Raw genomic sequence first — 12,442 nt, 5'->3', positions numbered from 1 at the left:
CAGACAGCTCAGTTTCCATCCTGAGGAATGGACCCTTTCACCCCATACTAGCTCCTGGAAGGGAAGACAAGGTCAAGTGCAACTCATACATGGTCTATAACCCAACCAGCCTTGTGAGTTCCAGCTCAAGGGGTTCAGCACCAGATAGGAGCCAGGGCCTCCAAAACTTGTGCCAGAGACCCACATCCCTTCACAACACAGGACAGTTAACAAGTAAAACACAAGTAACATGGCGGCATTTCTAAATGTAGAACAATCAATAGATTGCCCATGTTGCTAATAATTTGAGAGAAAAAAAATGGGTACAAATGGTATATGGGGTACAGCCTCATTTTCCTATAAATAAAAGTATAGAAGGTGGTTTCAACTTTTTCATCTTTCATTCTATTTTCCATGATACACAAAAATGTATTACTTACACGAAGGTACAAAATTACAACCTGAAATTAAGATCTTCCCTAATATCGGGCACCTGGGTGGCTCAGCGGTTTAGCGCTGCCTTCAGCCCAGGGCCTGATCCTGGAGACCTGGGATTGAGTCCCATGTCGGGCTCCCTGCACGGAGCCTGCTTCTCCCTCTGCCTTTGCCTGTGTCTGTTGTCTGTCTCTGTCTCTGTCTCTGTCTCTCTCTCTCTCTGTCTTTCATGAATAAATAAATAAAATCTTAAAAAAAAAGATCTTCCCTAATATCACCAATTAGAAGACAGGATGAAAAGCATTCTCTTCATTGGAAGCACACAGACAAAAACTCTGTGAAATACCTAGAAACAACCCTAGCAGGTAGATGGACGTTCCTGTGTGAAGGACTAACGTGAGGAGCCTGTGGAGCCTGCGGCATTTGTGGATAAATGAAGACAGGACATCACGAGAGGATAAGTCTGCTCAATTTAACTCATTGACTTAAAACAAATCCAGTAAAAATCCTAATGTAATTTTTAAAGAATTTGACAAAAATGATTCTAAAGAATAAGGATCCCCCTAATTTTCTCCAACAAAATGTAACTCTTTGTCATAGTAGCATTTTCAGGGTTGGTTAACTTTTTTCTTTCTTTTCTTTCTTGCTCTGAATTTGCCAGTTGCTTTGACAAAGTGAGGTAGACTTCAGATGCCAGATCACCCTGTTCTGGCCCTATGGGTTTGGCTGCTGGTGATCGAGGCATCACCTGATCAGATGTCAAGAGACTTGCGCCACAAGATCCAGCACTGTGCCACGGAGATACTCATCAGCGCGTAATCGATGCTGCCATATATAGATCCTGCCCCCAAACCACACCTGTAAACATAGCCTGAATCCTCCTGCCCAACCAATGTCTGTGTTCTGTGTTCTGACCTGTTGGTGATAGTCCCCTAGATGCTGTGTTTGCTGACTGGCATAGGTGCCAGCATCCAGTGTTGACAGACCCAGGCATCATAAAGTGTGTGATGGGATGGGGCTTCTCAGATGCAACCACTATAGGAACCAGCCTTTGAAATGAATGCCAACAGTGGCTAATAATAAACCAGTGTCTTGGGCCAGAGGAAAAGGAAGACGGCATTGGTTAACTGGTCACCCTCCTTCCTGGAGGTGCATTATAAAAAGCTTTGCCTTTCTTTGGAGCATCCTCACAAGTCAGCAGTGACTCCAAAGGCACCATGGCCGCCTTGGGCATCACAGTGGCCCTGCTGGTGTGGATGGCCACCTTAATGTTTATCTCTATCTGGAAGCAGATCTACAGCCGCTGGAAACTGCCCCCTGGCCCTTTTCCACTGCCCATTATTGGGAATATTCTGCAGGTGGATATCAAGAATGTTCCCAAATCTCTTGCCAAGGTAGGAGACATACTGTTGATTAGGGGAGGAGAATTCAGGGACTCGACATGGTTTGGGTGCATTTAATTCATTGTCAGACAAGTTGTTATTCAATATCGGCCTGTTATGAATGAACTGACTTAACAGTAGCATCCAAGAGTGATCTTAATGATATTTAGTAGTTGATACAGCGTGGGCATGGAGCCCCTGGCGGGGGGGTGGGCATTGGCCATGGCTGACCCAGAAGCCTCTGCTTGAGCCACAGGTTAACTGCTCTGTCACTGGATGGCTTGGCGAGGCCACTGCAATGCAAGGAGGGCCATGCGTGCACAGCAGGCGCACACTGTAGATGCCAAAGGGCGGGGTGAAAAGTGGTGTCAACCGACCTGTGTAGTCCCTCTGTCTACAGTTGTTGTGAATAGCGAATGAACTACCAAATCTAAAAACTGAATGAATCACTAAATCTGTTACACGAGCAAAGAATGCCATAGGGCGCCTAGCAGGCATGGGAAGTGTTTGAGGTACGGGAGGTGCTGACAGTGCTTCATGCACCCTGGAGGATGGGCTCGTGGAGGTCAGGACGGTGCTGGCTCAGTGTCCTCCTATAGCACCCTGGGGTCTGGGACTTTGGCTGCGGACGGCAGCAGGTGGGAGTGATGGGGCGGATATGGGCAGAGGGTTCTCAAGGGAGGGACAGGAGTCAGCCCACCAAGCTGTGTCCAGGAGCCCAGGTATGCTGGAGCCTCACTCCCTGCAGAAGGAAGTCTCTAAGGGAAGGGTCTTCCCAAGTCGAGCTGGACAAAGATTATCTCTCCCCAGTTGCTTCTGTGTTCTCTCGGCCAACAACCACTTTGGGGATCAGTGTAAAGCCTGGCCCACATCCTCCCTAAGTTCCCAGTGGTCTCACTTGTCTGCTTGCTGGTCTCTGCAGCTGGCAGAGCAGTACGGGCCAGTGTTCACCTTGTACCTGGGCTCCCAGCGCACGGTGGTCCTGCATGGCTACAAGGCGGTGAAGGAAGTTCTGCTTGACCACAAGAATGAGCTTTCTGGCAGAGGAGAAGTCTTCGCCTTCCAGTCGCACAAGGACAGAGGTGAGCCAGCTTTTCAGAGGACTCCTAGGATGGGGTCGGAGCCCAGGCCTGAAACACCAGGGGGTGGTAACCACTTAGTGCAACAAGACAGAAGGGTAGAGACACCCTCAACAATCCAGGTGCTCAGTACCCACTTTCCTGAAAGTTGCTATGACAGACGTGTACCTGCACCCCCACTCTGAGCAGCAGCACAGATGTGCGTGTAGAGAAATGCCACAGGGGCAGGTGAGCTGTGCTTTCTCCTGAAGACCTTCCAGCTTCCCGGGGCCTCCGTCTGGGGAGCTCTCCCCACCCCCAACCTCTCCTGCTCCTGGGTGTGGGTGCTCCGTGCTCTGAGGCCCCTCACCTAACATGCTGGGCCATCTGCTTGTCTGTGGGGCTTAGGTCAGCTGCACTTCTCATTCTACAACCAGGAGACCTCTATACTGGGGTGGGTGGGGTGTTCAGACCAGGAAGGGGTGCCGGGCACAGCAGCCCTGCTCACAAGGGACTTCTACATGCTCCCGTCTGGCCAGTCTCGTCTCTCTCCTGCAGCCCATGCCTCCAGAGCCCTGGGTTCCCATATGGAGAGTATGCACTGTTACCTTATATTAGTGTTCACGTGGGTCTCTGAGCGTCGCCCAGACTCCCGACTCCAGCACCCACCTCCTGCATCTCCTGGGACATCCTGGAGCCCGTGGGGCACCTGCTCATAGCTTCTCCGGCTCAAAGCCCTGGGAGCTCACTGCTTACACTGCCTGCCCTCCGCCCTCGTGGGCCTATTCTCCTCTACTGACTTACTATTGTTTTAGTGAGATTCCAAATCACGTTAGAAATAAAGCAGGGTCCCCCCCTGCTCTAAAAAAACCAGAAGCCTCTATTTTTTTCTGAATTAACTTGGGTAAAAAAAATCTCTGGAAAATCTGTATCCAATTATGCAGAATTTTCAAATTGATGGGCTTACAGCTGGGTCCACTGTTCTTACGGTGCTGTCCCCGTATTCCCGTCTACAGTCACAAGGTCATACCCCGTCATTATCAATGACATTGGATTTTCTTTCTTGGGCATCGTAAATTTTTTTTTTACTTGTTTGGGGTTGCCAAGAGCAAAGTTAACTACCTTAGTCTTTGTCATTAACACAAGAACAGGGGTTATGGGGTCAAGGAGCTCCAGCTGCTTCTAGGGAGCCCTTAACTGCCACATCTGGTCCAAGTCACAGGCCCCTGAAGGCAGCTGGGCAGGGCCCACATTCACATTACATGCGTTGGACTCAAGGGGGCTTTGTCCCCTCCTGCCTCTGGCTCCCAACTCCTATTTTCACATGTCCCACGTGGTCCAGATCCTGCCCATGGGACACCTCCGGTTCCCCAGGCATAATGATGCCAGTGGCAATTAGCACAACATCAAGCACAAGGGACTCGTGGGTGGATGGGGCGGATGGGGCGGATGGGGCACGGGTGCATGTAAGTTCAATAAATTTCATTTCAGTGAATGTTTGTGAGGCTCTCACCCAGAAGCGTTACTATCTCCATTTCAGCCTATTCTGGGTCCCAAAGTCTTGGCCCCTCTGGGATCGCCCTCTCTGAATCTCATTGTCTGCCTCTCTGTCTCCCTGTCTCTGTGTCTGTCTTTGTCTCCCTGTCTCTGTCTTTGTCTCTCAGTCTCTGTCTCCCCGTCTCAGTCTCTCTGTCTCTCTGTCTTCTCACATTCTGTGGCATCTGCCACCTTCCCCTTGCTACACAACTCGTCCCTTTACCAAGTTAAAGTTGTCGGCCTCCCTGTCGGCCCCGCAGTGGCCATGCCACAGCCATGCCAAGAGGTCCGCTGGGCACTCCCTCCTCCCGCGTCCTTGCCAGCCTCTCGGGTCCTCCAGCTGCGGCTCCCAGCCCACAGCTCCGGCCTCTGGCCTCTCGGGGGTCTGCACTCTGGTCCCCCTGCTTGTCTGGATCTGCGAGTCTGCGCAGCCCTGGGAGGTGGGATGTCAGTGGCCCCCACGGACACGAGGGGGTACGGTCACATGTGCCCTGGGTTCCCCCTTCGACGGCCGGGCCGTGACCTGGCGTCCACCCAGCAGGCTCCGCGGGGCCCGTAGGAACCGGGGCTCGGCCTGTGCAGCCCTGCTCCCGGGACCCCGAGGCGACTCCGTGGTGCAGCCTGGCCGTGGCCCGTCTGAGCAGGCCCGGGGCCGCGGTGCGCTCCCGCCCCATCAGGGCCGGGCCCCATCCACTCTCGGTCTCCTCGGCCTGCTCGGCTCCAGGGTGGGACCGACACCGAGTGTGTCCCGGCGGCCACCCCGGGTCCCTGCCGCCCGCGGTAAGCCAGTCCCGCTGTCCTGTCCCCCAGGGATCACGTTCAACAACGGGCCCGGCTGGAAGGACACTCGGAGACTCTCCCTGAGCACCCTCCGGGACTACGGCATGGGGAAGCGCGGCAACGAGGAGCGGATCCAGAGGGAGATCCCTTTCCTGCTGGAGGCGCTCAGGGGCACCCGGGGTGCGTGTGGCCCAGGTTCCAGCTCGGCCAGGGGCAGCCCTGGGGTGCAAGGCCCCAGAGCCGTCGGAGGTGGCGGCTCCCCGAGGGTGGCTCGACTCCACAGAGCCCGTCTGCAGCTCGGGGTCCTCTCCATGGCCCGCGTGTTCGCCCGGAGGAGCCGGGGAGTCGGGCGCCCCCCAGGAGGCCCCACAAGCCTTTTAGGGTTGCAGCCGCGGGGAGGGCCCCAGGTGCGGGGCGGCCGGGCGGTGCGGGCCGCCCTGACCGCCCCATCTTTCAGGCCAGCCCTTCGACCCCACCTTTCTCCTGGGCTTCGCCCCCTTCAACGTCATCGCCGACATCCTCTTCCACAAGCACTTTGACTACACGGATCAGACGGGGCTGCGGATACAGAAGATGTTCAACGAGAACTTCCACCTGCTCAGCACCGGCTGGCTCCAGGTGAGGCCCGAGGGCAGCAGGCCCGGCAGAGCCCGAGGTCGGCCAGGGCTGGCGCAAGGCCCGAGCCGGCTGCTGCTCCCGCAGACACCGGGGCCGCGGTGCCCCCTCGCCGGCCCCAGGAGGCCGCTTTGCCCTCTAAGCGGGGCCCTGCCAACGCGCGACCCCACACACGCGACCGCTGGCGCCCGAAAGATACCGTGAGCCAAAATGTTCCGTCGTGAAACCATACGACGCTGTCAGTTCACGTGGAGAAACAGTGGGCCCAGGACACCAACCCTGTTGCATCTGGAAACAAGTAGGGAAATTCCCCGTCTCTCTCTTTCTAGCTTTATAACATTTTCCCGAGCTATCTGCACTACCTGCCCGGAAGCCATAGAAAAGTCTTAAGGAATGTGGCTGAACTAAAGGATTACAGCTTAGAAAGGGTGAAGGAGCACCAGGAGTCGCTGGACCCCACCTGCTCCCGGGACTTCACCGACTGCTTGCTTCAGGAGCTGCAGAAGGTACGTGCATGCACTGCTCCCCGCAGCCCGGGAAACGGGGTGCCCTGCTGGCAGGGCGCAGGGTGCTTGTGCGCTCCGGGTCCCGCGGCGGCCCTGCTAACGCCCAGACGGTCCACATGGCCCGTGCCCACGCCTGGGACCTGCTCCACGCCGGCCTCACAGGTCCATGGCTGCTCCCAGAAGTGGGGATACACGGCCGGTCTCATTTGGGGAGAAGCCCAGCACACTCCTTGCCAGCATGTAGACCCCAAATTGTATGGGACTTAAGGGGTTTCCAGGCCTGTCCAGCATCATCTGCCTGACAGCCCCCAGACCCCCACCCAGATGGTGAGGCTTCTCCTCTCTCTTTTGACATCTCTCGTGCCTCTAGAACAAGATGTGAATTCTCCACCTGGTTTCCCTGGATAACTCTGGGGGCTGAGAAGCTCCTCCGTCAGTGGGACTCCTCACTGCCCCTCCCGGGTATCTGGCTTCCTGGTGACTCCCTGCCTGCTGGGACCCAGTGGTGCTGACTGGGGCATGGAGCTCACCTTGGGCTGCTGGAGGTCACGGTTCAGGGCCAGGGAGAGCCTCGCCCCCCAGGACTAACACCACCCTTAATCCTACAACTACCCCTAGCACTATGCCGACCCTTCCCCTACAATTAGTGCTACCCCTACCCCTACCCTTAACTCTACTCCTACACCTACCTCTACCCATAACCATAACCTAACCCCGCCCTAACCCTACCCCAAACCCTGTCACTAACACTAACCCTGACCATACCCATAACCCTAGCCCTACCCCAACACCTACCCCACCCCTAAATATACCCCTACCCCTATCCTGCCCCTACTCCTAATCCTAGCCATATCCCTAACCCCACACATACCCTATGCCTACACCTACCTATACCCTAACCCTAAGCCTACAATACCTACACCCCTACCCCTGAGGCTACCCCTACCCCTACACCTACTTCTTTTAAAAAAAAAAAGATTTTATTTATTCATGAGAGACACACAGAGAGAGACAGAGACAGAGACCCAGGCAGAGGGAGAAGCAGGCTCCATGCAGGGAGCCCGATGTGGGACTTGATCCCGGGTCTCCAGGATCACACCTGGGCTGAAGGCGGTGCTACACCGCTGAGCCACCCGGGCTGCCCCTACACCTACTTCTGTAGAAGGAGCACAGGTTGCACAGCCTGGGGCAGCGCACAGTCCTGCCCGTGGCCAGCTCTCTGGGAGCCTTGCTTCCCCTAACCGTACCGCAGACGTGGTCATGTCCCATGGGGTAGCCTCATGCACACCTGCCCCCTCCTCCCTGTGGAGCTGGCAGGGCTTCCGGTTCCTTTCTGCTGAGGGAGACGGTTCCCTCTCGTACACCTGAAGTCTCCTCTTACGGAGTCCCTGTCTGACTCTACTGCCTGCAGGAGAGATACGGTACGGAGCCTTGGTATACCTTGGACAACATTGCCGTGACCGTGACTGACCTGTTCTTTGCGGGCACGGAGACCACCAGCACCACCCTGAGATACGGGCTCCTGATTCTCATGAAATACCCAGAGGTCGAAGGTAGGCCAGCTAACAAACAAGGGTCCTGGGGCCATGGCTGTCACACCCGGGCTGCTAGGCTGGAGCATCTGGGCTTTAGCTTTCTGTCTGCAAAGTGGAAGGTGGCACGGGGACCACCGCATGGATTCAGCGGACATGTTCCTGTGTAGGACGGGCACCGGCACTCTGGGACACCAGCCCCCCCACGCCCCACTGACACACCTGATTGCAGAAAAGAAGAGCGAACAGCAGCGTGGAGACACGCAAGGCGTCTGTGTTCTGCTCCATAATATAACCTATTTATGACAGTGACAGTAAGGTCTATCTCTTTTTAAAAAAGATTTTATTTATTTATTCCTGAGAGATACAAAAAGAGAGGCAGAGACACAGGCGGGGGAGAAGCAGGCTTCATGCAGGGACCCTGGGGTCACGCCCTGGGCCACAGGCAGATGCTCAACCTTTGAGCCACCCAGGCGTCCCAATAATGTCTATCTCATCCCCAAACAAGACCTGGCCTCCGAGGCAGAACAGAGAGATGGGGCAGCATGGGGCCGAGGCCCCCGTGGCATAGCTTACCCTACTGGAAGAATAGGAACCAAGAGGGAACCCCGGGGACGAGTGCTCCAGGACTGCCCGCCAGCCTGGACGCCCTTTGTTCTTCCCCCGGGGCTCCTTCTCCCAGTGCCCTGGAGAAGGAGAAGGCCCTGGTGCCGCACGTGCAGGGGGTCACGGCCCAGGAGCACCTCCCGTTGGCATGGGCCAAGGACAGGCAGTGTGAGGGCGTCGCTACTCGCAGGAGAATGAGCACCAACCTCCCAGGAAGGAGGAAAGAAAGGGAGCTGCTCCCGGGAGTGAAGGCGCCTCCCGGCTGGTGTCCAGGCCCAGCATCCCCGCTCCCCTGGGCTTGGCTCTGGGGGGCCCCATCACCCTGAGGCTTGCTTCCTGCCGCTGCTGCTGCTAATCTGGCTTCTGCTCTGTGCCAGGCTGGGGCTAAACCCTTGAATATCCTGTGATCTTAAGGGCAGGTATTCTAGGGCAGGAGGTAATTTCCCTGAGGGATGTGGAGTGTGACCTGCTCAGGAACAGGATCTGCTGCTTCTGACCCCAAAGACACTGCTTTGTCTGTCTCACAGAATTGGGGGGAAGGAGCCAGAAGTCCCTGGAGCGAAGCCTCTCACAGATCTGAGAGAACTTCTGACCAGTCTGTCAGGGGAACTATATGCTGGAGAAGTGTCTTACGTGATTAATTAGGAGTAATTTCCAAAATAGAGAAAAAGGTAGAAGATACATATGACTGACGACTGACAGCCACACCACCGCCAAACTTAGCAAGCGTGAACGTGCCTGCTCGGAGCTCAGGGCAGCAGGTTGCAGAGCCCGCCGACGCCCCCGTCGGGCCCCTGCCGCCCTCCCCCAGACTTCTGCTGAGTGTCGTCTCGGTGCTCAACGTCACACATTTCACGTTTATTAAGTATCAGCACACCATGCACACGGGATGTGCTTGCAGTTGTACCTGGGAACCATGTGGCACATCATTTGCACGTCCCTCAACCTGCTATGAAGGCCCAGTGACTTGTCAAAGGCTGCTGGTGACCCCGCCCAAAGAGAGGGATGTCCAGACCCCGCTCCCTCGTTCCTCACGCAGAAGGCCACGTGCATCTGTTTCCGTCCTGCCGTCACCTCCACCTTCCCGGGCCTGCAGTGAAGCAGCCTGGGTATAACTCATACAGAGATTTCCCTCCAACTGAAATTCCTAAGACCCTTTCGTTCTTTACTCCTGGCGTAACGACGAGAGTTGGATCAGCTAGAGGCTAACACGTGCTAAAGACCTGAGGCGTCTCGCAGCGACTGGCTCTCACTGGCATTTGTGGAGCAATGACCCCAGAATCCAACGTATCCAGGACCCCCTGCAGCACCGCTGGGAATGCTCTATAAGCTTGTGCTGGGTGGATGGGCGGGGGTGCTGAGCCAGCCTGGAGTCCGTCCTCTGCATCTATTCTATTCATGTCTTGACAGAGAAACTTCATGAAGAAATCGACAGGGTGATTGGCCCAAGCCGAGTCCCCGCCATCAAGGACAGGCTGGAGATGCCCTACATGGATGCCGTGGTGCACGAGATTCAGCGATTCATCGACCTGCTGCCCTCCAACCTGCCCCATGTAGCAAACCAGGACACGATGTTCAGAGGATATGTCATCCCCAAGGTCAGCTGTGAGCTGGCGTGGACGCCCCACCAGCCCACCCACTAGCCCACCAAAGGGCAGGATCCTTTGGCAGATGTGGCTGACTAGTGGGTCTAGTGGGTGCCAGGCCAGTGCTCCTGGCCCACAGAGCGGTACCTCCCCGGCACCTGGTGACCAAGATATGGGAAAAATCTGGAAGGGGGCCCCCGGGACAGCGCCTGGGGTCATCATACTTCCCAACCCCAGAAACCAACAACAGTACCATCTAGCCTGTGAGCTCCTCTGATGAGATGAGAGCTCTCATCACCGTTTTGACCTGACCCCTGACTGCCTTTCATGTAGCCCGTCAGCTAACAACTTCCACCACCGGGTCCCAGGGGGAAGCCCGTGTTCTGTTACCTTGACTGGCTGACACGGGCCTCTGCTCCTCCTAGGGCACAGTGGTAATTCCCACACTGGACTCCGTCTTGTTTGACAAACAAGAATTCCCTGATCCAGAGAAGTTCAAGCCAGAGCACTTTCTGAATGAAAACGGAAAGTTCAAATATAGTGACTACTTCAAGGCATTCTCTGCAGGTAAGAGGAGAGCAGGTGTAGGGAGCCGTCCCCAGGTCCTGCTCTCTGCCACGGTCAAGCACCTGCCCTGGGGACCCAAATTCGTCCCTGTTCACAGAGGTTAAATGACACCTCCCCACCAGCAGTCCTGGGGATGAGATGAATTATTCTTTCTGTGCAGCAGATACTTCTCCTCGTTCTAGTGCTAAAATGATCTAATAGGGCTTAATGAAAATCTCTCAAAACCATATTACCTGCTGGTCCTGGTGATGGAAGCCGTGGGCAGGCTCACGGGCCTTCTTATACTGAAGTGTGTTATGTGCTTCCCTTCAAGGGGCAGAGAAGGGTCAGTTCTGCTGTGGTTGGGCCCCTCTGCTGCCCCCCCTCCCGTGACAGGGCTGCTGTGTCTTGACCGCCTCAGAGCCTCAGCAGCACTGTTGTCGCTTCCAGGAAAGCGGGTGTGTGTTGGAGAAGGCCTGGCTCGCATGGAGCTCTTCCTGTTCTTGTCCGCCATTTTGCAGCACTTTAACCTGAAGTCTCTCATCGACCCCAAGGATATTGACCTCAGTCCCTGCACAATTGGGTTTGCCAAGATCCCCCCCCATTACAAACTCTGTGTCGTTCCCCGCTCGGGCTGAAGACCCCCCGGCCCCAGGCTCTTTGATGCAAACCTGTAGTCTTCCTGCTTCCGCATATCCCTTCAATGCCTCCAGGAAGACCCTCCCTGCACAGTCTTGGTGGAGGCACTCAGGGTTTCACAGGGAATAAATTGATCCTGAGATGCTGCTTTTCAGAGTCACACTCATCAGATGAAATTTGACAGCAATGTCCAAAAAAGACTGTGCAAAACTAATTAAACAAATTGAAACAAACTATGACCTAGTTGAGTCTGTGTTGGAGTCCCCGGAAACAAGGGCGACCACAGTAATGGAAGCATGTCTCTTCCAGGAAAGTAGAACTACCTGGTGACTAGGGTTCACAAAAACGAATACAGATGCTATTTCTTTGGATTAGTTTGGAAAAGAGGAAAATAATATACCTTGAAGGCTTGTTAGCCACATTGAAAACACATCCAGTGCCATCTGTGCCTCGGAAATGAGGTTGTTCTTTTGGGCTCACTTCTTGGTATCATTATGTGCTATATTTTAAGATTAAAATAGGTCTGAAAAGTCCACATAGACATCCATTATTATCTCTTAACAATAAGATGCGACTTTTTACCTGGAACAAAAACTCTAGGCACATGGGGACCCCGTGTGGGGTTATGAGGAAATGATTGGTCGCCTCCGTGAACTACACAAAGTTGTGGAACAGAAGAGGCATTTGGAACAAGAACTCGGTCCCCACCCCGCTGGCTCCCACCAAGGCCGCCTGTGTGCTCAGCCTGCGTGCTTGGACTGCCCATCGGTGAGATGGGCCTGATGGAGGCCCCGCTGCTGAAAAGAGTGTGAGGGCTGCACAGGTTAGGTATGCAGGGCCTCCCGAACACGTGTGGCACGCTCAGAGTCCTGCCTAAGTGTTCCTTAGTGAAGGGAGTAACGTTTCAAGGCCAGTCATGTAGCATCTTCCCATCTCTCTCTTACACACGTCCGGTGACAATGGGCCCACCCAGATAGCACCAGATAATCTCCTGCTCTTAGGGTTCCTAACTAGTCACACATTCAAAGTCCCTTCCCCATATAAGGTAGAGTCATCACGGGCTCCAGGGTGAGGATGTGCGTGCCGTCATACCCGCAAGGCGGCACTAGCAAGAATCGACACTGACACCCCAGCTGCCGCATTCTGAAAGCTGCCTGTCCTGCTCGTGCCCATGCCTACCCAGTGGTAATCCTGCTTCCAGCAGAAGAGTGTGAGAAAACGCCTTCTCATTTGCTTTGGGGA

At 55.1% G+C, this 12,442-nt stretch overlaps 1 protein-coding gene across 1 annotated transcript; it reads left to right on the top strand.

Moving 5' to 3' along the window:
* Positions 1-1,591: 1,591 nt before the first annotated feature.
* LOC121485389 (cytochrome P450 2E1) lies at positions 1,592-11,433 on the top strand. Its single transcript, XM_041745660.1, has 9 exons — positions 1,592-1,808; positions 2,719-2,878; positions 5,201-5,350; positions 5,628-5,788; positions 6,115-6,291; positions 7,703-7,844; positions 9,840-10,027; positions 10,441-10,582; positions 11,012-11,433. Exons 1-9 carry the CDS (start codon positions 1,632-1,634, stop codon positions 11,197-11,199), a joined length of 1,485 nt encoding a protein of 494 aa, XP_041601594.1. The 5' UTR covers positions 1,592-1,631; the 3' UTR covers positions 11,200-11,433.
* The last annotated feature ends 1,009 nt before the right edge of the window (positions 11,434-12,442 follow it).

This window comes from Vulpes lagopus, chromosome 2 (assembly GCF_018345385.1).
Source record: "Vulpes lagopus strain Blue_001 chromosome 2, ASM1834538v1, whole genome shotgun sequence".
NCBI lineage: Eukaryota > Metazoa > Chordata > Mammalia > Carnivora > Canidae > Vulpes > Vulpes lagopus.
The sequence above is the reverse complement of the archived record's forward strand: the minus strand, read 5'-3'. Positions and strand labels throughout refer to the sequence as shown.

Coding starts and splice junctions, on each gene's coding strand:
- LOC121485389 (XM_041745660.1), top strand. CDS start 1,632: ATGGCCGCCTTGGGCATCACAGTGGCCCTGCTGGTGTGGATGGCCACC. Junction 2,879..5,200: donor CCAGTCGCACAAGGACAGAG/GTGAGCCAGCTT, acceptor CCTGTCCCCCAG/GGATCACGTTCAACAACGGG. Junction 5,351..5,627: donor GGCGCTCAGGGGCACCCGGG/GTGCGTGTGGCC, acceptor CCCATCTTTCAG/GCCAGCCCTTCGACCCCACC.